At 43.2% G+C, this 27,373-nt stretch overlaps 1 protein-coding gene across 1 annotated transcript in view; it reads right to left on the reverse strand.

The window, feature by feature from the left end:
- LOC126263621 (ras-associated and pleckstrin homology domains-containing protein 1-like) overlaps window positions 1–24,229 on the reverse strand; it is a 453,221-nt gene extending 428,992 nt beyond the window's left edge. The window contains exons 1-2 of the mRNA XM_049960707.1: window positions 24,041–24,229; window positions 20,777–20,863 (exon numbers count right to left, since the gene is read on the reverse strand). Coding sequence (XP_049816664.1) covers window positions 20,777–20,806 — 30 coding nt within the window. The 5' untranslated portion in view covers window positions 20,807–20,863; window positions 24,041–24,229. The remainder of the gene's footprint in view (window positions 1–20,776; window positions 20,864–24,040) is intronic.
- Window positions 24,230–27,373: the final 3,144 nt, after the last annotated feature.

Here is a 27,373-nt window from a genome sequence, read left to right on the forward strand (position 1 = left end):
TCAGATTGTGGTGCCTTTGAATCAGTTGTGTGGCTGCAAGGGCATTCCATTCGTATTGTCAGCCAAACGTCTGACCACTGTCCTGCGACTGAAAGACACAGTACTAAGTGATTGGCGTTTGGTCCACATCGACCCCTGCAAGCCTGTCATTATTGCAGTAGATGCTCATGGTGTGGTGTTGTCACACCAAGTGAGCCCCAGGGACAGGCCAATTGGATATGCGTCAATGGCATTGACTGAGGGCCAATGCAATTACAGTCAAGTTGAAGGCTATCTTTTATGTGGTCATGCACTTCTGTCAGTACCTGTATGGCCATCGATTTTCTCTAGTAATGCACAACAGACCACTGATGGCTCTGTTTGGCTCCTCCCAGCCTGCCCCAGCATGTACAGCCAAAAGTTATAACGGCATGCCCTTCTCTTGTCCAATTACCAGTACAAGTTGTGTTGTCATATCGACCCTCTACCAAACAGTCCAAAGCCAACCCCTTGTCGAGGTTTCTTACTGGCATCAATGCTGCATTTTGATTCCTCTGAGGATTCCTATCATCATATTGGTTCAGACGAAATCCGACTTTTGGAAGACTTTCTGGTCATCTTCTACAGGGTCGCACAGGAGCTGCTTTGAGTTGGTTTGTTGTGGGTGACCACAGAGTCTGAAGGAGATCAACTGCCCAGTAGTCACTACTTTGCTTGCCGGTGTGCCATCTCTGTGCAGATGGGCATCCTGCTGCTACACACAAAAAGTGGCAATGGTAGAGTCAAGGTCCCTCAGTCCCTCCAGTGAGAAGTTCTTTGGTTGTTGCAACAAGGACACTGGGCTATTGTCCATAACAAGCAGTTGGCAAGGCAAAATTGTACATGGCTGGGAATGGATGCACAAATAGACAGATTGATTCAGGAGGGTACAGGACTAAATGGCGAGGCCATCAGTCCCACAGTTCCAAAAATTACTCGTCTAAGATAGAACGTCTAAGATAAAACCACTTTCACGTAGGAAACTGAGGACCAGTTCAGCCATCCATGAACTGTCTGCTAATATTAAACAAATCTGGAAGGTTATACTTACTACAAAGGGCCAACAGAAGGGGATATTCCACTAATATATGGGATGCCATCAGTCTGGCTCCACAGCCACACTGTGGAGGTGGCTTGTTATACAAAAGAAAGCAATGGGAGAGCCCAGATGACTGACGCATAGACAGCATAAGACAATGGACTCCTTCCAAGAGAAGTGAAGGGAAATGTACCAGACTGCAGTAGTCTCCCTGATTGTGCAGAGCTTATTACTGAGAGCAGCAGATGTGTATCCGCATATCTGCACCTTGAATCATGAAAGGGAATGGGGGGATAACTAGCTGCCTCTTTAGCCAAAAGGTCAGCCAGTTCATTCCCTTGGATACCACATGACTTGGGACCCAGAGGAAGCCAACTTAGCAGGTGGTATGGCCGAGGGTAGAGAGGTGGTCAAGGATGGCAGAGACCAAACAGCGATGAGAGTAGCATCGGTCTATAGCCTGCAGGCTGCTCACTGAGTAGGTAAATATTAAAACACTGTGGAGGGAGGCCTCAGAAAGAAAATGGTTAATGGTGAGCACCTCTACTGTGAGCACACAACATGACCGAGCGAGGTGGCGCAGTGGTTAGCACACTGGACTCGCATTCGGGAGGACGACGGTTCAATCCCGTCTCCGGCCATCCTGATTTAGGTTTTCCGTGATTTCCCTAAATCGTTTCAGGCAAATGCCGGGATGGTTCCTTTGAAAGGGCACGGCCGATTTCCTTCCCAATCCTTCCCTAACCCGAGCTTGCGCTCCGTCTCTAATGACCTCGTTGTCGACGGGACGTTAAACACTAACCACCACCACCACCACCACCACCACCACCACCACCACCACCACCACCACCACCACCACACAACATGACCCTGACCGTAAATGGTATTCCATGCCAGCAGAAGTATCCCACCTTATCTATCATTTTAGAAGCATCAGTGCAAGAGATGTTAGCACCCTAGAACCCTTCGAGGATGGAACGTACAAGACACTGGAATATCATTGGGACGGCAGAGACCTTAGGACCCTGGAACAGCTCAATTCTAATCCATGGTCAAGGCATCATCCAAGGGTGACGGGGGTGTGGGGGTGGGGGTGCGGGGGTGGGGTGGGAGGGGAGGGTGCAAGAAAAACAACAAGGGGCACTTTCCAGTGAGTTGAGATGGAGATCCCAACAGAGGAAAGTGAGACGCATTCCAACCGGCAATCCCACCCGAGGGCAGTCAAGGAATCATCAAATGGCAACCACATAAGAAACCAGGAGCTGACTCCATCATATTTGTAGTGGAGGAATCACTGCTTCTGTGAGGAGATTGTTGATGGGAAAGGCACTGATAGCCATGCACATCCCATAATGACGAACAGGATCAGGTAGTTTCAGAGTGGAAGGAACCACCGATCCATAAAGCTGACAACCACAATCTAGTCTGGATGAAACCAGAGTGTGGTAAAGATGGAGGAGAACAGCACTGTCTGCACCCCAAGATGTGTGGGCCAGGAGGTGGAAAACAGTAGGCATTGCCTGCAGGTAGTCTTCAGTTGGTAAATATGGAGCAGCCATGTCAGATTTTTATCAAAAACAAGGCGCAAGAAATGGGACTGTGCTACAACATCGAGGTGCCTAAATAAAGTGGTTGCCTAAATAAAGTTCTAGATCGCAGTGTACTGTGGGTTGATGACAAAAATGCATAACCAATGTTTTGGAGGGAGAAAGCCTATGCAGAAGCCCGTTGGATGGCAGCTTGGAGCTGGCGTTCAGCAGATGCTACCAAGTGGGAGCTGCACCAGTCGCAAAAATTGGCAACGTACACTATGAACTCAAAAGTATCCGGACACCTGAATGAAAATGATTTACAAGTTCTTGGAACCCTCCACCAGTAATGGTGAAATTCCTAAGATGTTGGTCCACCCTTAGCCTTGATGACACCTTCCACTCTCGTAGGCATACATTCAACCAGGTGCTGGAGCGCTGCACTGAGGAGAGGTATTGATGTTGGGAGGTGACGCCTGACATGAAGTCGATGTTTCAAAACATCACAACGGGGTTCTAAAGGATTCAGGTCAGGACTCTGTGCAGGCCAGTCTATTACAGTAATGTTATTGTCATGTAATCACTGCGCCATAGGCCCAGCATTATGAACAGGTGCTCGATTGTGTTGAAAGATGCAATCGTCATCCCCAAATTGCTCTTCAACAGTGGGAAGCAAGAAGGTGCTTAAAACATCAATGTAGGCCTGTGCTGTGATAGTGCCACACCAAACAACAAGGGGTGCAAGCCCCCTCCATGAAAAACACCATCTTTGAATTTTACTGTTGGCACTACACTACACATGCTGGCAAATAACGTTCACAGGGCATTCGCCATACCCACACCCTGCCATTGGATCGTCACATTGTGTACTGTGATTTTTCACTCCACACAATGCTTTTTCACTGTTCAATTGTCAAATGTTTACTCTCTTTACACAAATCGAGGCATCGTTTCGCTTATGAGCAGCTGATCGACCATGAAACCCAAGGTTTCTCACTTGCAGTGGATCCTGACACAGTTTGGAATTCCTGTGTGATGGTCTGGATAGATGTCTGCCTATTACATGTTATGACCCTCTTCAACTGCCGGCAGTCTCTGTCAGTCAACAGACAAGGTCGGGCTGTACTCTTTTGTGCTGTACGTGTCCCTTCATGTTTCCACTTCACTATCACATCGGAAACAGTGGATCTAGGGATGTATAGGAGTGCGTACAGACATATAACACAAGTGACACCCAATCACCTGACCACATTCGAAGTCTGTAAGTTCCGTGGAGCACCCTATTCTGTTCTCTCTCAAGATGTCTAATGATTACTTCCTGTTTTTGGGGGTGTCTGGATACTTTTGATCACATAGTGTACAATGTCAGGGCAACCAGAGGCCCCACAGAAGTTACAAGCCCACTGATGCCAATGATGAAGAGTGTGACACTTAACACACAACTCTGTGGGATATTGTTTTCCTGGATCCAATGGGTGCTGAATGAAGTGTCAACTCCAACCCGGAAGAGCCGGTGGAATAAAAAGTCGCGGATAAAAATCTGAAGAGGGCCATGAATGCCCCAGTCGTGGATCATAACTAAAATTTGACGGTGCCAAGCCATGTCTGCCTTATCTAGGTCAAAGAAGACGGTGACAAGGTTTCGGTAGTTAGTGAAAGCCTGTCGGATTGCTGTTTCCAATCTCAGTAAATGGTCAGTTGTATATTGTCCTTCCCAGATGCCACACTGATATGGGGACAAAAGGCCCTGAGAGTCAAGTACCCAAGATAATCGGAAACTAACCATCATCTCGAGCAGTTTACAAAGTACATGAGTCAGGGTAATCTGGCAATAGCTGTCTAAAGATGCTGGGTTCTTCCCATGTTTACAGACAGGGATAGCTATGCTGTCTCACCATTACAAGGGGAAGACACCCGTGACACAAATGCACTTGAAGAACCTGAGTAGATGATGTCTCTGGGTAACATCCTGGTGTTGGATCATCTTCTTACGGATGGAATTCAGGCCTGGGGCCATGTCATGTGAAAAGGGTAAGAGCCTGCACAAATTTCCATTCAGTGAAGGCTTCATTATAGGACTCAGCTTGGTAAGGGTTGAAACAGCTAGGGTTGTTTCTTCAACTCAGCATTTTTGCTGAAGGTGGCAGGATAGGAAGAGGACGCTGACAATGTCGTAAATGTGTGGTTAGGTGTTCTGCATGGATCAGCACACAGAGCACCATGTAGGATAAGACCCTAGACAGCTGTTTATCACTGGCAGCCCAGAAGGCTATGGAGCTGGGACTAAACCTACAATGAAGAGGCATACATCCCCAGGGAGGAAAAATGACTCTCCCAGCATTCCCCTTGACTCTGCCTAAAAAGGCAGCGAGACAGCACGGAGACACCCCAAAATGATAACGCTGCTCTGTGAAGGGTGTCATTTAAATCGTTGGAGCTCTCATTGGCAGTCCGGAATAGCGACTGCTACATCCTTGGTCCATCACAGTGCCAGTCAATGACTAGAGGGACCTGTGGATAGTGGGATACCAGTGCCAGCAGCACGAAGAACAGAGACATCTTGCACTATCGCATCAAAACAATGTGAGATAGAGGTGTTGAAGTGCACAGCAGACGTATATAAAGGACAATTGGCTCTGCAGAATGCCCAATGTGGGAGCCTGTGTCTGTCTGCTGGCAGCAGAGAACAACAGACTCACCAGAAAGTGGTCACTGTCACTAAGATCATCACAGGGTGACCAACATACAGAAGTCGTGAGACCAGGGGAGGAGACCGTGAGATCTATAGGATAAAAAGTGCCATAAGTGACACTGAAGGAGATTTGTCATTGAGGAGAAACAAATGAAAGTCTCTAACGAGTTGCTCAATTAGAAGTGGCATTCCCCCACAGGGAGTGGCATGCATTGAAGTCTCCGAGGATGAGATATGGGGGTGGGAGCTGCTGTATTAAGGTAGGCAGGTCAACACAAGGAAATGGCCTACCTGGAGGGAGGTAGACTTTGCAAATGGTGATTGCTGGGGTCATTCGCACTTGTACCATTATTGCTTCCATGTAGGTACGAAGGGGAATCCAGTCACTAATGACATCGGTGCAAACCAAAGTGCAGACCCCTCCAGATGTTATCCTGTGGCCAGCACAATTCTGAAAGAATGCCTGATAACCACGAAACATTGGAGAGTGGTCATCATGGAAGCGCATTTCTTGAAGAGCAAGACAGAACACAGAATAAGAGGAAACAAGTTGTGTTATAGGTGACAGTAATATTTGTTGCAAATCCACTGAATTATCGTGTGGTGGGAGTCCAGGTTAGGCATAAAGAAGCCAAGGGGAAGTAATGTCATCAGGTCAGTGGTCATCAACGAGGATGGGGTGACATCCATAAACAAGAGGTGAAGGGGGAGATGGCACCTCTGGGGGCACCAGAGGGGCCTTGTCCTGAGACTTATGTTTCTTCTTTTTCTCTTTTGGAGGTTGAGGAGGGCAGGCTTCTGCAAGATCCAGGACCGAAAGAGAGAAAGGGTGACCTTGCAGTGCACAGACAATGTGCCCCATGGCTAAGTTGTGATAGTAGGCCTCCGCCACAAGACATGTCAGGGAAAGGGGTCCCGGGCTACAGCCCCATCACTGGTGTGCACCAAAGAATGGGGGTACTTCTTTAGCTGGGGAGGGGGAGTGACATCCAGAGGGAAGGGCATGGGAACTGCAGGGGAGGAGGAGATGAAAGGGTGAAAGGGCTGAGATGCAGAAGAGATAGGACAGAGAAAGGATGTAACAGAGGCAAAAGTAGAAGAAATCGAAACTGGGTGGAGTCAGTAAAATTTTTGGCAAGCCTCAGCATATGACAGACGATCCAGGGACTTGTACTCTTGGATCTTCTTCCCTCTCTCCGTAAGCTGGGCAATCTGGCAAGCAATGAGTGTGATGGTCGTGACAATTGACACAGGGTCCTCCCTCGTGTCCACAGCTGCCACACAGAGGTCTGCCGTAGAGTGGGAAGATATATGCCCAAAACATAAGCACTGAAAGCAACTCATGAGTGGTGGGACACAGAGCTTCACATCATATTGGTAACACATAAACTCAACCTTCTCTGGGAGGATACCCACACGAAAGCCAGAATAAGGCTGGCAGTATCGGTGCGGTTATCTTTACGACCTTTCTGCACACGCCCAACAAAATGAATGCCGTGTCGCTCCAGATTAGCCCAGAGTTCCCCATCAGTTTGCAGGACAAAGTCCCTATGAAAAATCACTCCCTGTACCATATTCTGGGACTTGTGAAGGGTAATGAACACCAGGACATCTTCAAGGTGATCACAAGCACCGAGGGCTGCAGACTGGGTAGCAGAAGCAGCTTTGATCTACAGGGAGCCCGACTGCATCTTATCGAGATACTCCACTTCGCCAAACCTGTACACGATATTCTCCACAAAAAACAACAGTTTTGTGGCAGTGAATGTGTCCCCGTCCATCCTAGTACAGACAGGGTAGCGGGGAAAATGTTTCATCCTAAGACGGCAAGCCTGGTCTTCCTCACAGGATGCATCCAGGTAAGGGAAGACTGAATGGTCATACGAAGCAACATTCTAGGAGCCGCTAATACTTGAAGAGATAGCAGTTCGAAAATGTCCAGATTTTTGCACTTAGATACGCTTCATGCGCCAAGCATATGCCCTGATACCACCCACTCTGACCAGGGGATCTCCCCATGGATACTACCCACCCACAGAAATGGCTGTTTGGCACAACAGCTGTTGCTGGGAGATCTGATGCTCCAAGATGACAATCAATCCCTCCTGGGCATACATGGAGAGGGAACACGTCGGGTATCAGTAGTGTAATCCCTGTGTTGTCAGTGAGCTCAGCCAGATGGGCACATAACACCCCACCAACAGACTGGCTGCACATGCTGGTGATCGGTTGGGTTTGAGGGGGGATATGGCAGGAGATGAAAAGCGGCAGTAAGGGGAAGGAGAGAAATCCATGCCATAGATACTAGGGAGGAAGTTCTTCCCCAAATGACTCACACTAAAGACAGAAAATTTAGAAGTGGAGGTCAAACTCCAAGGGGGGACCAGAAACGCCAAAAATTATGAAAGAGAAGAGGCAAGAGGAACAAATCCACAAGGAACGCAGGGAACCAGGTGGATAGCCAGGTCAACGTAAGTAAGAAAACCGAGAGAGGGGAAGGAGGGGGCAGCAGGGAAGGAGCAAGGATGAGGAGGGAGGGGCATGGTGAAGGAAATGCAGTCTGGGAAGGAAGAATGAGGGTGGGGGTGGTGGTGGGGGGCTAGGGGTAGGGGGCAGGAAAGCACAAATAGAGGGCATGACTCCAATGTGTCAGTCCACTACCCCACAGCAAAAAACTGGCCATATCCTGACGGGTCTTAGCAATGCTTGCACATAGATTTTGCTGGGCCACACTGGAACATACAGGGATTGCAGATGGGAATTGTGTGTGGCGTCTGAGCTACTGTCCCTTTCCATCTACATTATCCACTGTTTGATGGGGTTACACAGATGGCATCAGAAGCAGCTTCGGCCAATCTACTTGGAAGATTCTTCCATGCCTTTTGGTTCATAGATCCAGCACAAAGACAGGGCATGCGGCAGCCACCGTTACAGTCGCAGACATTGCCTCCGACAGCACATGGGAAATGCTCATGGACATCAGCCTGGCGTCGCCATCACTGTCAAGTCGTGCCGGCAGCCTGTGATGCTGCCAGCAACAGGGTCACACCTGCCCACCCAGCCAGAGCACCCAGACATCGTCCTATGCGGCCCACCTGTCGTATCGTCTGCCTCTGCATCTACGAGTGCCAATGCGCACTCTGCGGTCGGTTTCCCGGTCGGCATTTCCGACCGAGCACAGTGTGTATACCGGTGTGAGGGTGCGTGCTCAGCATCTACCTCTGCAACTGTGTCAGCATTCTTTCCTCCCCTCAACCGTCACTTTCCATTTCCGTACCCAACGTCGGGGCAGATTGCAGGCAGGGAGTGGGGGGTGAACTGCGATGCCCCGTGCCGTCAAATATCAAGAACGGTGCAAGAAGGATCGACCACAGCAGAGATACTACACAACAGAGCAGTATTACAAGTTGCCAACTAGATGAGAGGAAGAAGCCAAGTCTCTCATAGTTCTGAGGCATTACCAGGGTCAGGAGGACAGTTCTATTTTGAGGTCAGTTACTGCTCACTTCCAAGAAGCTCCTGTCAGAGTAAAGTCACTGTGCTGCCTACTCGCCAAGAGACAGCCTGTGTCAAACACAAATACGTGTGTGCGGTTTCGTAGCTACAGCCTAGCCTGGCAAGCAGGATAAGTTTTGTTGTAATGACTTAAGTATACATCATAATGAACACCATTTAGATCTAACATGCAGGATGTAGAATAATTGTGTGCAAAAATTAAACTAATTGTACATTACAGTCTGGAGACGTAGATTCAAACTATGTGGGTTAAGGATGGAAAAGATCCTCTGCTGATTAATAATCAAATTTGGAAAATTATGAGGAAACAGATTGTTGCACTCTCGGTTCACAAAAGAATGAGCAAATGTTGACACGAAAAGGTTAGTAGCCATTTGTGCATCCGTAAGATCATTGAGTGAAGCATAAAACAACTTCCACTGTCATATCTTAGTGAAAGATCTTGCTGAGAACCCAAAGAAATTCTGGTCGTACATAAAATCATTAAACAGGCATACGATCATTTGATTGTGGCACAGACTCCCACCTGGGGGACATAGAAATAGGGAAAGCAACTAAAAGAATTGAAAACAAATAAGTCACAGGTCCAGGTGGAATCTAAATTTGGTTTTACAGAGTACTCTGCTGAATTCGCCTCTACTTAGCTTGCAGTAATTGTGGCTCTCTCACCCAACAAAATGTTCCGAGCAGCTGGAAAAAAGTGCAGCAGGTGACTCCTGTACATAAAAAAGGTAGCAGAATGGACCCACATAACTACAAACCGATATCCTTAACATCTGTCTGCAGTAGAATTCTTGAACAAATCTCGAGTTTGAATATAATATTTCTTGAGGCTGAAAAACTTATGTCCATAAATAAGCTAGGATATAGAAAGCATCACTCGTGCGAAAGTTGAGTTGCCCCATTCCTACAAACCATCAATGAAGTGCTGGCAGATTCCCTATTCCTCGATTTGAAAAAAAAAAACATTTGACACGGTACTCCACAGTTGACAGTACAGCTCCAAGTACAGATTAGATTCCTAGATATGTGAGTGGTTCGAAGATTTCTTAACCAATCGAACCCAGTACGTTGTCGTCGATGGTGTGTTTCATCAGAGATCTGAGTATCATCAGGGGTGCCCCAGTGAGAGGACCACTCTTGTCCTCTACATACATAAACAACCTGACAGACATAACGAACAGCAATCTGCAGCTGTCTGATAACGACTGGCGTACAGCAAGATGTCATCGTTGAATGACTATTGGAGTATACAGGATGACTTGGACACAATTTCTAGTTGGTGTGACACATGGCAGATTGCTCTAAATGAAGAAAAATGTGTAAGTTAATGTGGATCTGTAGGAATAACAATCCTGTAAAGGTGTATACAGCATTAGTAATGTGCCGCTTGACACAGTCACCTCCATTAAACATGTAGCTGTAATGCTGCAAAGTGATACCAGGTGGAACGAGCACATACAGTCAGTAGTAGGGAAGGCATATTCTCGACCTCATTTTATTGGGAGAATTTTGCAGGCATGCAGCTTGTTTGTAAAGGAGGCAGCTTATAGAACACTAGCGCAACCCATTCTTGAGCACTACTGAAGTGTTTCGGATCCCCGGCAGGTCAGATTAAAGGAAGGCATCGAAGAAATTCAGAGGCATGCTACTAGATTTGTTACTGGGAGATTCAACCGGCAGGCAAATACTGCCGAGACAATTTGGGAACTCAAACGAGAATACCTGGAGGGAAGATGACACTCTGTTCGTGAGACACTATTACGGAAATTCAGCAACCCAGTATTCGAGGCCAACTGCCGACCGATTCTCCTGCCGCCAACATATATTTTGCTTAAGGACCACGACGATAAGACGAGTGAAATTAGGTTCGTATGAAGGCTTACAGACAGTTGCTTTCCCCTCACTCTATTTGTGAGTGGAACAGGGAAGAAAGTGATTAATAGTGGTATGTGGTAACCACCGCCATGCAGAGTATGTATGTAGATGTAGAAGGATGTGAATCACCATATGAAGATGTGGTGAGTGATTTCTAATAGTGACAACTGTTTTTAAATTTTGTGGTACGTTTGAAAGTGTAAAAGCAAATGAATAACAGTATATTTTCTAAAGATTACACATTATAATGTACGATTAAAAGAATTCTCACGTATTTCAACATGACTATGTAGTTCTTTGCAAACATATGTTTACTATAAGCAGTAGGTGCTTTATTCTGGAAAACACAAGTAGGTAACTTGCCTTCCACCAGACAGTGACATTAAGCTCGGTGGCCCCGCGTCACTTTCTGAGAGGAGTAAGCTGTGCGACAAGCACCAGGTTTCACCCTCTCCCTCGTCTTTCGTCTGTGACACTACAATATATACACCACTATGGTGATCTATACCCACACAGACAGCTCTCATACTTCGCAAAGGAGAGGTGGCTGCAGGCACGGAGGACAGGGAAAACCTTTCCAACTGAGTGGCCGAACCTGCTCTTCGGGCTCTCCCAGCCATTTGCGCCATATGACTTTCCTTTGCTCACTTATTAGCTGGGGTCATCCTGAGCAGCTAGTATTCCAAAGCATTAAATATGACTTTGAACTGATCACAGAAAATCTGACAATGAACAAACATACACTGGATAAGGCCAAGACTGATGGAACAAAGCTCTTGTTAGATTATCACCAATCTCATACTGGATCAAGGCCTACAGTTGAAACATCTGATAGATAAGTTATTAGCCACTGTGATCGAAGATCATTTTACGTGGAAAGAGCATGTCAACTCCACTTGTAAGAAGATTAGCTGCAATATTTACTTAATGAAAATTCCCTCAAATCTATCAATTCCTTCTGTGGTCACGCAAGTCTAATACATATTAATACACACACATTTGGGGCTGAAATTTAAGGTAGGTTAGCCACACTCTACACTGACAGGATATTCGGGCTTAAAAAGAGAGCATTTACAACAACTGCTAATACAAGCAAAGGCCAATATTGTAGTAACTACAGTGGAACCTCGCACAGTGTTTCAGAATCTCACTCTTAGTGCGAAACATTCGTTAAGTGAAACAATTTATCCTCTATAAATTAATGTAAAATACAATTGTGCATTATGTGCAGAAAAAGTACTAAAAGGTTTATCTTATTCGTACCATTTATTTAAAGAAAATTATACATACAGTTTTATGTACTTTATTATTCACAATACATAACTAATTCTTTTTTGCTAGGAAGCTATCTATATAATTTGTTTCTGCCGACACTTCCAACATGTGGCAAAAATGCGACACAGCATTATTGTCAAATAAATTTTTAGCACCCATAGCCATTGCTTTATTGGGGCGACGATTTTCAATGTATGATGCAACTTCCTGCTGTGAAACACACTGCAACTCCACAAACTCTTTGGTGGCCAATTCTCGGCTGTGATGTTCCACAAGCTCACTGATATCATTGTTATCCACTTCTAGTCCCATGCTCTTGGCCAAAGACACAATCTTGTTGACTACAAAGTCCACAGGTACTAACTCAAATGCCTCAGAGTCACATTCAACAATGCACTCCAGCCAAAGCTTCTTCGAAGCAGAAGTTAGAGTTTTCTTGGTAACCCCCATCCCATGCCTTTTCAATCATCTTGATGTAGGCAATGATGTTGAAGTGATATTTCCAAATTCCTCTGAGAGTGAGATTGGTGGCTTCAGTCAATTCAAAGCAATGCCCAAAGAGTGCTTCAGTGTAGAGCTTCTTAACCTTAGAAATAATTTGCTGGTCCTTACACTGGAGTAACAGTGTGGTGCTGGGAGGCAGAAATTGGATCTTGATGAACTGAAATTCTTTAAGGAGGTAGACCTGGAGAATGGGCAGGAGTGTTGTCCACGGTAAGCAAAACATTGAATGGCAGATTCATCTCAAGCAAATATTTTTTCACTGAAGCACCAAACACTTGCACTGATCCAATCACAAAATAGATCATGTGCCACCCAGGCCTTGTTGGATCTCCAATTCACATTTAACCTTCTTTTCTGGACTTTACACTTCTTGAAGACTCGAAGAGTTTCTGAATGGTAACAAGCAGTGATTTATTTTCAAATCACCACTTGCATTGGCACAGAATATCAGTGTGACGTAGTCTTTCACTGGTTTGTGACTGGGCAAAAGTTTTCTGCTCTGCTGTTGTGAAGGTATGCTTTGGCATCTTTTTCAAGAATAGATCTGTTTATTTGTTTCGCTTTGTTTTAGGGCGCAAAAACAACTAGGGTTATACACGCCCATCTAAAAACTGAAGAACATGAAGGCAAAAAAAGAGCAGTTAAAAATGACTATACGTCAATCCCAATAGATGGAAGAGAAGAGAGCTGAAAACATGGACGTGGAGAAACGTCTACAAAATATAACACAGAGAGACAGAGATCCAGAATCAAAAATTAAATTGCGTTTTCCATACTGCTACGACGGATGAAAAGTAAAATGCAGTTGAAAGACCGTGCATCATTCGTTAAAATGGTTGATAACTCAGACGGCAAACACAAACGAGAATGTAAGTAGTTGAGAAAAGGGCATTCTGTCAGGAAAGTTGAGCGCAATGTGCACAAAGTGATGGGGCAGTACCACTTAACAAATGGCGATGTCTAAAAAGAGTGGCCAATACACAACCTAGTTAAATGTCTTCCTGGCAGTGAGGGGGCCGAGAGGTCATCCAAGCCACTGGGGGAGGCTTGATAACCCAGAGCTTGTTCCCATGAAGGAAGGTCCAGTGGTGATGACAGAGTTACACCACCTGCTGCATATGGCAACACATAAATCTCGGAGGGAATGTAAGAACTAGCAGGCTGATGTACGAGGAATGCAGTCTTGGCAGCAGCGTAAGTGGCCTTGTTTCCTGTCAGACGGGAGTGGCCAGGAACCCACATAAGCCGGCCGGAGTGGCTGTGCGGTTCTGGGCGCTACAGTCTGGAACCGAACGACCGCTACGATCGCAGGTTCGAATCCTGCCTCGGGAATGGATGTGTGTGATGTCCTTAGGTTAGTTAGGTTTAATTAGTTCTAAGTTCTAGACGACTGATGACCTCAGAAGTTAAGTCTCATAGTGCTCAGAGCCATTTGAACCATTTTTGAACCCACATAAACATCACAGTGGCTCCATCATGTGTGAACAAATGACAGCTTTCACGGACCCGTTGCACTAAGGGATGGACGCTGTACAGCACACAGAGGCTCTGAATGGCACTAAGAGTGTATGAGCAGATGACGCAATTGAAAAGCCTGTGTTGACGGATGTACAGTGTGGCCTGATAAAGGGCAAAGAGCTCTGCTGTAAATACTGAGCAGTGTTCAGAAAGCTGATACCAAAAAATGTCGGCACCAATGATGAAGGCACACCCGATACCACAGTCAATCCGAGAGCCATCAGTGTACACAAAGGTACTATCATGAAATTCCATGCGAAGGTCAAGTAACTGAAGGCAATAGAGCGAGGCTGAAGTAGTGTCCTCAGGAAGAGAACGAAAGCCAAGGTGAACACCGGCCGCCGTATGAATCCAAGGTGGTGAAGGGTTCACAGTCACTGGGAAAGTTGCAGGTGGAGTGAAGTTAAGTTGCCAGAGCAAGAGCCAAAAGCAAACTCCAGGAGGTAGCAGAGAAGAGGGACACACCCCACACTGGCGACCAAAGGGGTATCGAAGAAGGAGGCATAGGATGGGTGGCCACGCATTGCAGACAAACGGCACGTGTATCTGCTGAGGAGAGAGTCAAGGCGATTCGACAGTGGTGGTTCAGCACGTTCTGCATACAGACTCAACCGGGCTGGTGTGAAAGGTGGCAGTGGCCAAACGGATGCCACGAGTGAGTATAGTATTGAGACGGGGTAAGAGAGACTGATGTGCAGACGGGTAAACGAAACACCTATAGTCTAGTTTCGAACGGAGAAAGGACCGGTACAAACGGAGGAAGGTGGTTCGATCTGCTCTCCAGGAAGTACCATTGAGGACACGTAGGACATTGAGGGACCGCATACAGTGGGCTGCCCGGGAAGACACTTGGGAGGATTAAAACAGTTTCCTATGAAGCATGAGCAGCAGGAATCTCATAGTTTTAATAAACAGAAGAACAACATGCCTAAGATGTGATGGTGGAAGAAACCAACTGTGGCCCCAGAAATTCATATAAATGGTTTTGTCAGTGGAAGAAAGAAAGCCATTGTCGATCCTCCATGAATAAAGATGATCGAGACATCGCTGAAGATGTTGCTCTATGAGGCAAGTCCGTGGAGAACTTCAATAGATGGCAAAATTGTGAACGAAAAGGGAGCCAGTGACGCCCAGCGGAAGACAGGCCATTATACAATTAATGGCAATAGTGAAGAGGAAAACTGATTTGCACCGTTTTCCTGAATAAAGGTGTCCGACAAGGCAGAACACAAATGTACCTGAAAAACTTTGTCTTTTTAAAAACCCCTGAAGGAAACAAGGCACGCAGCCTCTGAAGCCCCACTTGTAGAGTGTACGGAGGATGCCAGTCCTCCAGCAGGTGTCATAGGTTTTATGCAAATCGAGAAACACTGACACAGTCTGGGATTTCTGCTGAAAACCATTCATGATATGGGTGGACAAAGTGGCGAGACAGTCAACTGCAGAACGCCACATTCAAAATACACACTGTGCAGGGGCTAGTAAATTGCATCGACTCGAGCCACCATACCAGCCGGGCATGAATCATACGTTCCATCATCTTGCAAACACAGCTGGTGAGAGAAATGGAGCAGTAGCTGGAAGGAACGTGTTTGTCCTTACCAGGCGTATGTATGGGTATGATAGTGGCTTTAGACCAGCATCTCTGAAATGTGCCTCTGCCTTGATGCGGTTGTATGCATCAAGCAGAAAGGGCCTGGCTGCAAGAGAAAGATACTGCAACATCTAAATGTGAACATCACCTGGCCCTGGGGTGGAGGATCAGGATAAAGTGAGAGCATGATCTAGCTCCCTCATAGTAAAGGCGACATTGTAGCACTCATGATTCTGAGAAATGAATGGTATCGCCCGAGCCTCTTCCCGCTCGTTTCCGATGGAGGAAGGCAGGGTGATAGTGGGAAGAGCTTGAAATATCCGCAAAATGGCGGCCCAAGATGTTGGAGATAGCAATAGGGTCCACGATGACATCGTCTGCTAATGTCAGACCGCAAACTGGGGAATGGATCTTGGTCCCAGAGAGCCGTCGGAGGATGCCCCAACGACAGAAGAGAGAGTGGAACTGTTAAATGAACTAGTGAATGAAATCCAGCTAGCTTTTTCGCTATCCTGAAAAATGCCGCACACTTTGCAATCAACTGTTAATAATTAATGCAGTTTGCCATCGTATGATGATAGTTAATAACACAGAGAGCACGTCTCTACGCACGAATTGCATCACGGCATTCCTCAGTCTACTGAGGACAAAGGACACGGCATGGTAAAGAGGAAATGCAAGAAATGGAATGTTCTGAGGTGGTAAGGACAACATTTGTAAGATATTCTATCTGGTCATAACAACTGGGGAAATGTTCATCGAAGGTCACCAGGGAGGACTAAGCCTCCTGACTGGAGACCTCAATAAGCTGCTATTTGGGTGTCAGCAAACGGACAGCATACGGGAAATGGTCACTCGAGTATGTGTCTGAGAGAATGAACCATTCGAGATGATGGGCAAGCCGGGCAGTGCAGGATAGGTCCAAATGGGAATAGGTATGTGTGATGTCTGAAAGGAACGTGAGTGCTCCTGAGTTAAGACAGAAGAGGTTACATTGATTGAGAGGTCAGGCAACGGGGCACCTCTCAGACAAGTTCTGGGAGAACCCTAAAGGGGGTGATGCACATTAAAGTCACTGAGCTGCAGAAAGGGGTGAGGTAGCTGCCCAAAAAGCTGGAGGAACTCTGCCCTGGTGACATCAAATAACGGAGGGATGGAAATGGTACAAAGGGAAAAGGTCAAATGAGGGAGGAAAAGGCGAACTGCAACAGCTTGATGGCGGGTGTCAGGGAAATGGGTTGACTATGAACATCATCCAATATGAGAAGCATTACTCCCCACGAGATAGAACGCCGTCCTCAGGGGGAAGAGCAAAGCAGACCAGGAAGAAATGCGAGATCTCATAGCAGTCATGAGGATGCAGTTTTTGTTCCTGAAGGCAGAGAACAAGTCAACACTGTGATTCTAAGAGCAGCAGTAAATCCTCTTTGCTGGATCAAAGACCGTCATGATGAAAAAAAAAATGAAAGGGCATCATTTCGGCAGCTGCAGAGTGCCAGCCTTCAAAGACTCGCTGCTGCAGGGAACAGAAGGAGGAGGATGCTGCTCCACGAGGTCTATAGAAGTATCAGCATTCTTCTGTTGGCCTGTGGAGTCCAGGGCAGAGAAATTGTAGGTGGTGCGCACCGGCGACGTGGTGGTCGGACGGGTGAGGGTAACACGTGACGACACCATTGGAGAGGCTCTTCAACTCGTCGTAAGAGAAGACCGGTTGCCTTTGTTGGTCTTCTTGGAGCCTTTCCAGTTGGCAGAGGAAAACTCAGATGTTGGTTGGCTGGAGGGATGTAGGAAGTTTTCATGGGAGTTTTCCTTCTGTTCTTTCCGGCCGCCGGTTGTGTAGCTGGTGACTTTGCCCCGTGAGGTGAAAGTTTGAGTTGCATGCTGGTGGAGGAGACAGCTACCATGACACTGGGTGATTTTACAATCATGGTGTTGAATTTGAGGTCACATGTCTGTGTGGGCATGTCCTTCGTGAACCGAGACATATCAAGAACAGTACTGTAGGTGCCAAATAGTAGAATGCAAGGTTTCTGACTGGCCAACAACTTGTGAGCAACGGGGTAAGGCACTTTTTCCTTCACTTGGATCTCCTGGAAAGCCTGTTCACCAAGATACAAGGGACAATCGCGGGAAGAGGCAACATGGTCGCCATCGCAGTTGATACAGCAGCGAGGAGGAGGCAGACAAACGCTGTTATGAGCATCCCTACCACAGGTTACACATTTGGCTGCCTGTCGACAGGACTCTCGATAGCGGTTCTAACAATGACACTGGTAGCAGCGCATCAGGTTCACAACATACGGTCTGAAGGTGATAACATCATAACCTGCTTTGATCTTTGACGGAAGAACCACTCTATCAAAAGTGAGAAAGAGAGTGCGTGTGGGCACTAAGGAGGCATCTACTTTTTTCATCACCTGATGGACTGCAATGACACCCTGATCAGAGAGGTACATTTGGAGTTCTGCCTCGGTCAGACCATTGAGCAGCCTAGTGTAAATAACACCATGGGAAGAATTCAGCGTTCGACAGGCCTCGACACGAACAGCATAGCCATGGAGGAGCGAAGCTGCAAACAGTTGTGCTTGAGAATAAGAAGTAGTGTCAAAAAGCAAAATGCCACTGCATAAACGAGAGCAGGATTTCACGCAATTGCATCAACACCTTTACTGACACCTTTCCAAACAATAAACAAATTCACCGTAGTGAAAGACTGACCATCTTCTGTATGTGAAACCACAAAGAACCACGGTCCAGCTGGGAGAGCGTTTGAATTCTCAGCCTCATTCTGTTTACATTTCGTAGACATTGACCGTGAAGATGATTGGCTCAATGCGAGAAAATCCCCCACGATTGCCATGGCATGCTCCTTACAACTGGAGGCCCCATTAGAAGGGGGTGCACCCACCTTAGGTGACTGTTCACACCTCAGGTCGCACCTCCTGAACACCTGACTGATGGACCAATCGGCAATTTGGGAAGGTAGCAGCTCACGCAATCGCCCCTCCCTGAACCTGGCCTGTACCAGGGGGTACGTGCAAACCCTACCTCTTGACTCGAGGCTGGAAATTATATGTTACACAGTCACCTGCTATGCATCAGAACCGTGCGCCAGCCTTCAGGAGCACACATGGAAGCATAAGAAAAAGAGGAACCTCAAACACCGAAGCAGAGGAAGGATAGTGGAATGTGAATGAAGAAAGAAAAAAAGGAATGAGAAACAGTGGACAGTATTTTGATATTGACAACCAAAAATTCAGAATACATTTCCAAAAATAGGCCAGACACGTTCCCCAAGGTAGGGGAAAGGAACACCAAGAGGATCGACATGCATATGGAAGGAAAAATATACTGCAAAGGCTGGACCCCATGGTAGGCAAGCACGAACCTGCCAAATAGTACTGCGCTCGTTAAGTGAGTCAGTTGTTTACAATTTGTTTTGCTTTTTATACTAATTGCATGTTATGGGAGGTGCATGTTAAGCGAGGTTCCACAGTACTTCAACAATTAGAATTTACTGATTGTGTATTTCTTGTATGTCTTGAACATTGTTATGTTTGTAACACAGGCTGATGAAATAAGCATACCGAATATCGACATTCATAACTGCAATACACAAAACAGATGGGCTCATCATTATTGTTTACACTCACTCAAATATTTTTAAGGGTGGTAAATGTATAAATAATAGTATATTATGTGTATGGTATGATACGAAAGCTGTCCAAGACTTTAAAGTTGTTATGGACAAATAAAAGTTATTATTATATGTTCATAATATGCACCACGTAAATTATCATTGGATACTTGTCCCATATGTAGTATAGATTTTCTCACTTCATCCTGCAGTTTTAGTTTTTATAATAAAAAGTGCATTACATATGATAAAGTGTATGTAATATGGTGCAAATATAAATACCAGGTTAAGCTACAGCTCAACCTGTTACCAAACCGTTATTTCACACTCATATTCATTGGCCTTGCCAACTCACAAGCAAATTATTGCCTGCCAGCCTAACCTATATCTTGGGATACACTACAGGTAAGTCTGGTACCAGAGTCAAAATTTCAGATGGGATCCACTATCAGAATCTCACTAAAACCCCCCCCCTTTTTTTTGGGGGGGGGGAGGGGGGGCACAATGTCTGACATTTACAAATGAAATACAAAAACCAAAATTTCCCAAATACCATCCACATAACATAAGTCATCATATTTCAAAGAATACGATCGCACATATTCTTCAGACCCCCAAAATTTTCAGGTAAGACAGAGACAGTAATACACACAACAAATACTTTATAACACTGGCTGCAAATGTTACTCTGAGACAAGGAAGTTTGCAGAGGAGAGGGAACTGTTTTGTGCAACATCAAATCAGCTGAATATATGTCATTAAAAAGCATGTAAATACTCAGCCTGTTGCCATATTTACATAAATTCTGTTTAACAATCAGCAAACTGACACATTCCACATCTTGTGTGGCATATAACTTAAATGGTGTACAGCATGATATGTAATTAGTGACATGCAATTTATTTTTGTAACAAATTGTCTGAAAAGAATTTAATTAATTAGCTTCTAGTATTCCCACTCAATACAAGTATTTTCTCTTTGGCTGAAAGACTGGTACGCAAATCAACAAGAAGGAAAAACAACATGCAGTGACATATAAATGAACAAAAAACAATCATTATGCCATGGAAAAAGTTATGAAATCAGCATTATTAACTGCTTCGAGTGGGGGCGAGGTGGGGAGGGAGAACCATGTTGGTATAAATACACCAAGAGACACATACACTGAAATTCTTGTCTCGACTACAAAATATTCATTTTATTTCTTCCTTGCACGTTTCAGCTTTTTACCACTGTCGAATGAACAGAACACTGGCAATAAAAACTAATGTGTCCAACTTACTCTTACCTGATGCTTGGTAAGAGTAAGTGGGACGTGATATTTCGTACTGGGTGTCCTGTTTCTCAGTCAATTGCAAAATGCATGTGAGGAAGAAATAAAATAAATATTTTGTCGTCAAGGCAGGAGTTTCACTGTAAGTGCAAAATGTGAACACCAGGTGCCATAAAGCTTTCATACAATATGCATCCAAAATTGCAGGAGGGCACGTGTAATCTGGGGAAGTGTACTTGGCAGAGGTTCCAGGAAACCAATTTGCTGCTCAGTCATTACTTAAAAACTAACTTAGTAACTTACCCTTTGATCAGCCCATTTGGAGTTATCCATATTGTCGCAAACTGCTAGCCCAAGGTTCCTTTATTTCATGTCTACTCCTTCCTGGAACTATAAGGTCAGTTGTTTAAGAGTCTACTAAACTAGTAAATGCAGAAGCTGTTTTATTCATTAATGAGTGTGTGTGTGTGTGTGTGTGTGTGTGTGTGTGTGTGTGTGTGTGAGAGAGAGAGAGAGAGAGAGAGAGAGAGAGAGAGCAGGGATGGCAGCTGGGTGATTAATAGTAAAAGCTACTGCAATATCAGAACAGAACCCGCCTCCGTGGCCAAGGTCACTAACATATGCTTGTGCGGTGGCACTCGACCTGATGGTAAGCCAGTTTGAATCCTGACAGTGGAAAAAATCTTCATTGCCAGTAGTTGGCCGGCAAGGAGAGGAGAGGTGGTGGCATAAAGTTCCTGATCACAAGTTTGTGCCAATGTCTGGTTTAAATACCAAACCTCTCCACCGTATAAAGTGAGGGCATGTGTTGACGATGATCTATCCATCGATGGGGATGTTTAGTTTGGCAGCCACCTTGGTGTTATTCGCAAGGAGTAGGCTATGCGCTGGCACTAGGTTTCACCCTCCACACACTCACAGTATTGCAAAAAAATTAATGGGGCTTCTTGTAAATAAATACCAGTACAGTAAATAGTATAAACTAGAAAAGCACTTAGATATGCTCCAGAACAGTTATGAAACAATGGGGCAAAAATTAACTTGTTAATGGAATTAGGGCCTACTGAAGGAAAATAAGATCAAATAATAATGAATAAAATGCAAATTATAAAAATTGTTACAACTGTTGCCTCCTCACAAACCATGTCAGTTTGATTAACAGGGAAAGTTCACATTACAATTGTGCCAGCCCCAACTCTTTACTGGAATGTGCACAATGGTGCTATACTCAGCAGACAATAAGTCCAGAGGTGTACTACAATTGAAATTCTTGGATGTGGTGACAAAACTCCAAGCAACAAAGTGCACATCTGAAACCTATGACAATTTTAACTTAACACTTATCTGAATGTAGCTCCAGCCTGATGGAGTCATTAGTGTTGTTACATTTCCTTTCGCTGAGAATATGCCTAAGTTAACTGACAAAGAATGAAAGTAGATTTAACACCTGGCTAATATGATAAGCCTCCAGTTTTCACCTTTCTGTGTTTCCTTCAGTGAACTGTAATTAAATTTCAGACTAAATAAATGCAACAAAGATAGTAACATTTGCATAGATGTATGCATAGCAGACAACGCCAAGTACACAAAATTCCTAATATTCAGTGAACATGTATTAATAACGAATTAAGAGGGTCCGCCTTTTTGCAAGAAAACAACTTTCTTTAATACTAAAATATGTTTCACCACAGTTGCAACATCCTCAGCATTAATTTGATTGTTTTTTTAAATTACATTTGTACTATACACTTTTTAGCAGGAGAAAAAGTAAGTAAGTGCCGCCTGGGATAAGTAATATACAACAATGATAAGCCTAAAACAGCAGCATATGATGCTATATTATTAGAAAATATAGTTTAAATACAAAAATTCAGTTCAGACATTGCCCTAACACCTCACGTTGCAGACTTCATGGCATATTAATTTTGATTTGTGATTGACTTTTGTTTGCAACCACAGGGTGCACACAATATAAAACAAGGCACAATACAAATGTAACTTAAAGAACAAAACACTGCCGTAACATTTTCCTAACCTACATAAAATCTGAATGTATGTATTTCAGGGATAAAAAACAAAAAACAATAACAATAATGAGGATGTCACAACTGAGGTGAGACATGTTTGAATATTTAAAAAAAAAAAAAATGTTCTTGCAAAAAGGCTGACCCTTTTAATTCATTATTACTTATATTCTGCAAGCATGAGCATAGAGCTTAAAATTCCATTAAAAATGCAACTGTAAATTGGATAAGCACATAGAATATATATGTGGAAAACTAATTTTTGACCTGCAACTCCCACATAAACTCAGCTACCTAGACACAAATATTATAACATTGATATACCATGAACTAATTCATTCTACATTAATTTACGACAATTTCATGGGAAGGCACCTTCATCAAACATTAACAGAGACCCAAAATGTAAAAGAGAGCAATAGGAATGACAGCCAGCCTTAAATGGAGAAAATCATTAATGCCAGCATTTAAAGCACTTAAATATTATGAAGCATGAGCAGACATGAACTTTTCGGCTGGGCAGAATTAAAATGTTCTGAAAATTCCATAAAAAACCGTGACACAAGGCACTGTCACTTCTTACATGAGCCCACAGACAACACTATGAAAAGCCATCATATGTAGCCTATATCCAAACGACCTAGGAAAACTCCTTTCAAACTTGTGAGGGATAAAAAAAATATGTTTTCAAAACATCTTTGATAGAAAACTGTTACTACAGTATAAATGATTTTACTCATACCACAGTGTAACACAAATTATAATTAATATTATGTACAAAACGGAGATGTCGCTAATATAAACCACAAAACCTGTTCACAAAAATGTGAAAAACTCTTACACCACACAGAATTTATACACATACTGCATAGCTGCTTTAAGAAAAATGGTAATTAAAATTGTATAGGCCTAGAATATTGATGTACAAATAATAATTTGCTAAATCCTAGTTATTAAATACATGTCTACTTTTCAATGATTTTGATACGAATTTCTATCGATACACACAATGTACGTTGTCTATGGGCTCAATAAACATGTAAATGAACTCAAATACGATGATAAAATATTAATACAAGGAAAAGTCGGTTTGATGGCCCAAGAACGTCTAATAGTCTGCAATTAAAATCCCAAAAACAGCAGCGCACTTTTGGAATCTAGACAACAACTCTTTAACCACAATTAATTGGTACCGGCACAAAGGAAAGTAATACGAAATTAGTATGAAATGATGATCATTAAGTGGCACACAGAGCCAACCAACTTGCACAACTGCAGAGAATTTATGTTTAACGTAGCCTATGACGCGAATTAAATCTATAACTGAGGGCAATCACAACTTTCATAAAATATTATTAAATGCGATAAGACGATAGTCTGCAAATTGTATTACGCTATGTAAAAACCGAACCATTAGTTTCTAGCTTCCGTACGGTGCATCTGTAATCACTTTATATTTTCATATCTTGACCACTTAACACAAATCATAGGAAGGAATTATATATACAAATATAGTTATTTTTCAGTATGTTACGTTTAGTACCAGCATTTGTGTTTAGCGGGGAATAGCTGTCATAATAGATGTTACTTTGTAGAAATTTAGGATAACTTTCGGAGATATTTCAAACGAGACCAGCATTCTGGGAGACGAAATATGTCAGAAATGATACACACAGCATATTTACTTCTGGCGAAAATATGCAAGCACTTGAACCGTTCGCGCTCAATACTTTCACAGTCATTTTTAGCGCCATGTTGTTTCGTACCAGTCGACCACGCTAGCACTATCACATTTCGACCTCTCGATTTCAAATACAAATATAAATGTTTTATTCCACCGTTGAGCATATTTACATGGAATTGGTGTCGTCAGGAATAACATTATAATAATAACAATAACAATAATAATATAAACTTCTCTATTGCAAATATTATTAACTGTTGTTGTTGATGTGGTCTTCAGTCCTGAGACTGGTTTGATGCAGCTCTCCATGCGACTCTATCCTGTGCAAGCTTCTTCATCTCCCAGTACCTACTGCAGCCTACATCCTTCTGAATCTGCTTAGTGTATTCATCTCTTGGTCTCCCTCTACGATTTTTACCCTCCACGCTGCCCTCCAATACTAAATTGGTGATCCCTCGATGTCTCAGGACATGTCCTACCAACCAATCCCTTCTTCTAGTCAAGTTGTGCCACAAGCTCCTCTTCTTCCCAATTCTATTCAATACCTCCTCATTAGTTATGTGATCAACCCATCTAATCTTCAGCATTCTTCTGTAGCACCACATTTCGAAAGCTTCTATTCTCTTCTTGTCTAAGCTATTTATCGTCCACGTTTCACTTCCATACATGGCTACATTCCATACAAATACTTTCAGAAACGACTTCCTGACACTTAAAACCAATACTCGATATTAACAAATTTCTCTTCCTAAGAAACGATTTCCTTGCCATTTCAAGTCTACATTTTATATCCTCTCTACTTCGACCATGATCAGTTATTTTGTTCCCCAAATAGCAAAACTCCTTTACTACTTAATTCGACTACATTCCATTAATTACAATACAATAATCCAAGATGGATACAATACGTATTTGTGCAAATGTCAATAACAACAAGAAGTTTGCTAATAGATCAATTACAAGATCTATGAACCACATAGTTCAGTGAATGGCAAATACATAATCAAACAGATAATTTTTCTTTTGCCATTTAAACACTAATTTTTATCCTACGGAATTGCCCCATAATAGTATTCCATAACACAGGTGAGAATGAAATAATGCAAAATATGCATATAAAAGAAGTTCTTTGCTGACACTGCTCTTCAGCTTGTACATAAGATATATGGCACGTGTCAATTTGCCACATACCTTGCCTGTGTGGGTATCCCAGACGAGCTTTTGAGCTATATGAAATCATAATGATTTTACTGTTTTGTTATCATGAGTGGGAGTATTTAAATTGAATACAATAGCTTCAGTTTTACTATCATTCTTCTGCAGTACGTTTGCTGCAAACCAAGTAGTCCACATCTCCAATGCCACTGCCATGCTGTGTTGCACATTTTTTAGATTGGTATCACATGTGATGAATGTTGTCTCATCAGCATACAGCACTGCATCACATGATACAACTGCAGGTAAATCATTTATGTAATTAATGAAAAGGAAAGGTCCAAGAACAAATCCTTGAGGTATGCCCTTTACAACTGAGAGACATTCTGACATTTGATTATTTACCTTAACTAACTGTTTTCTACTGTTCAAGTATGACTGCATTAAGCATAGAGCATTCTCTCTCGCTCCATAGTGGTAGAGTTTGTTATGAGAATATTGTGGGAGACCATATCAAAAGCTTTTCTGAGATCCAACAGTGTTGCACAGATAATATCTTTATTTTCAAAACAATTGTATATTTTCGCTACCATGCTCTCAACTGCTTTGACTGTAGAAAGGCTGGATCTGAAACCATGCCATGAGGAGGTGAGTATATCATTATGTTCAAAATGTTGACTTATCTGTTTATGCATGCAGTATTCTATTATTTTTGATATTATGGGTATAAGTGATACTGGTCGATAATTATCTGGTAATGCTATATCTCCTTTCTTGTGTACTGGTTTAACTACAGATATTTTTAAAGGTTCTAGATAATTACCTTCATTTAAAATTTTGTTGATTATTTTAGTCAGTTGCGATACAATTTGATTTCTGGTATATTTAATAACATAATTTGAGAGACCATAGTAATCCTCTGCTGTATAATTACTCAGCTTAGCCAATGGTTCATTGACCATTTTCTCAGTTACACAAGTCCAGCGAAAGCTGTCTATCTCCTTACTGTTCATTTCTGGCAACAGTGCCTGTGCTTTAATCACATTCTCCATTATGCTGCTATCTGATTGAAGACTGACAAAATACACGTTAGAATATCAGGTGGAATTGGTGGCTGGTATATTTTATCATCACAGTTAGTTTCTGTTTTAATAATTTACCATGCAGCTTTGCATTTATTTACCGAGTTCAGTATATATGTATCATTTGCTTTGCTCTTAGCTGCCTTGATTTCAGACCTGTAAATCTTTTCGACTTTCATGTACATTTCCTTGTCAGCATTATTGTGCTTGGACCTATCATGATAGAGTACCATTATGATTCTTATTCTACTTAGATGTGGGGTGTACCAGCTTTTTATATTTTGTAGTTTGGTGTAACGATTTTGCTTTGATATTTTCTTGCAGCGTTTAGGACAACATGCTTCAAAATTTTTAGTTAACAGTTCTAGAAATTTGTTGGTAGATTCATTTGCACCCGCAGTGGTTATTATTTTATCCCATTTTATTAAATTCAGTTCACTGATTAATTTGTTTAGCTCTGATTCGTTAATTGGTCTTATAATTTTTCTACAGTCTGTGGAAGGGTTTGTCTGAGCCATAGTCCCTAATGATCTGAAATGCCTAGGTTTATTGTGCTGAATTCTGTTTTGCTTAGATGAAAATCACAAATTATGTTATCTAAGACATGCTTCCTGTTTTGTGGGTTTGTCGTTTACTCAACTTAAGGTAAGGGATTTTAATGTATGTAGTAAGTGATCAACATTTCTATTCTTAAACCTAATGTCTGTATTGGTATCACCAAATTTTAGTATTCTGTATTTTTTTAATTTGAGTAGTAAGAGTATCAGTTTCTCCAGAAGCTCCACAAACAGATCTTCATTTTGTTTTCGGGGATGGTATACTGAAGCTATTATCATTTCCTGGTTTCGCAACATTATGGATGCAGCTTCAAACTTTGCTTCTATGCACAGTCGACTTACATCTATAACTTCATAGATTTGGTTCACACTATTTTTAACATGTACAGATAAACCAA

Source organism: Schistocerca nitens, chromosome 6, assembly GCF_023898315.1.
Source record: "Schistocerca nitens isolate TAMUIC-IGC-003100 chromosome 6, iqSchNite1.1, whole genome shotgun sequence".
Lineage (NCBI taxonomy): Eukaryota > Metazoa > Arthropoda > Insecta > Orthoptera > Acrididae > Schistocerca > Schistocerca nitens.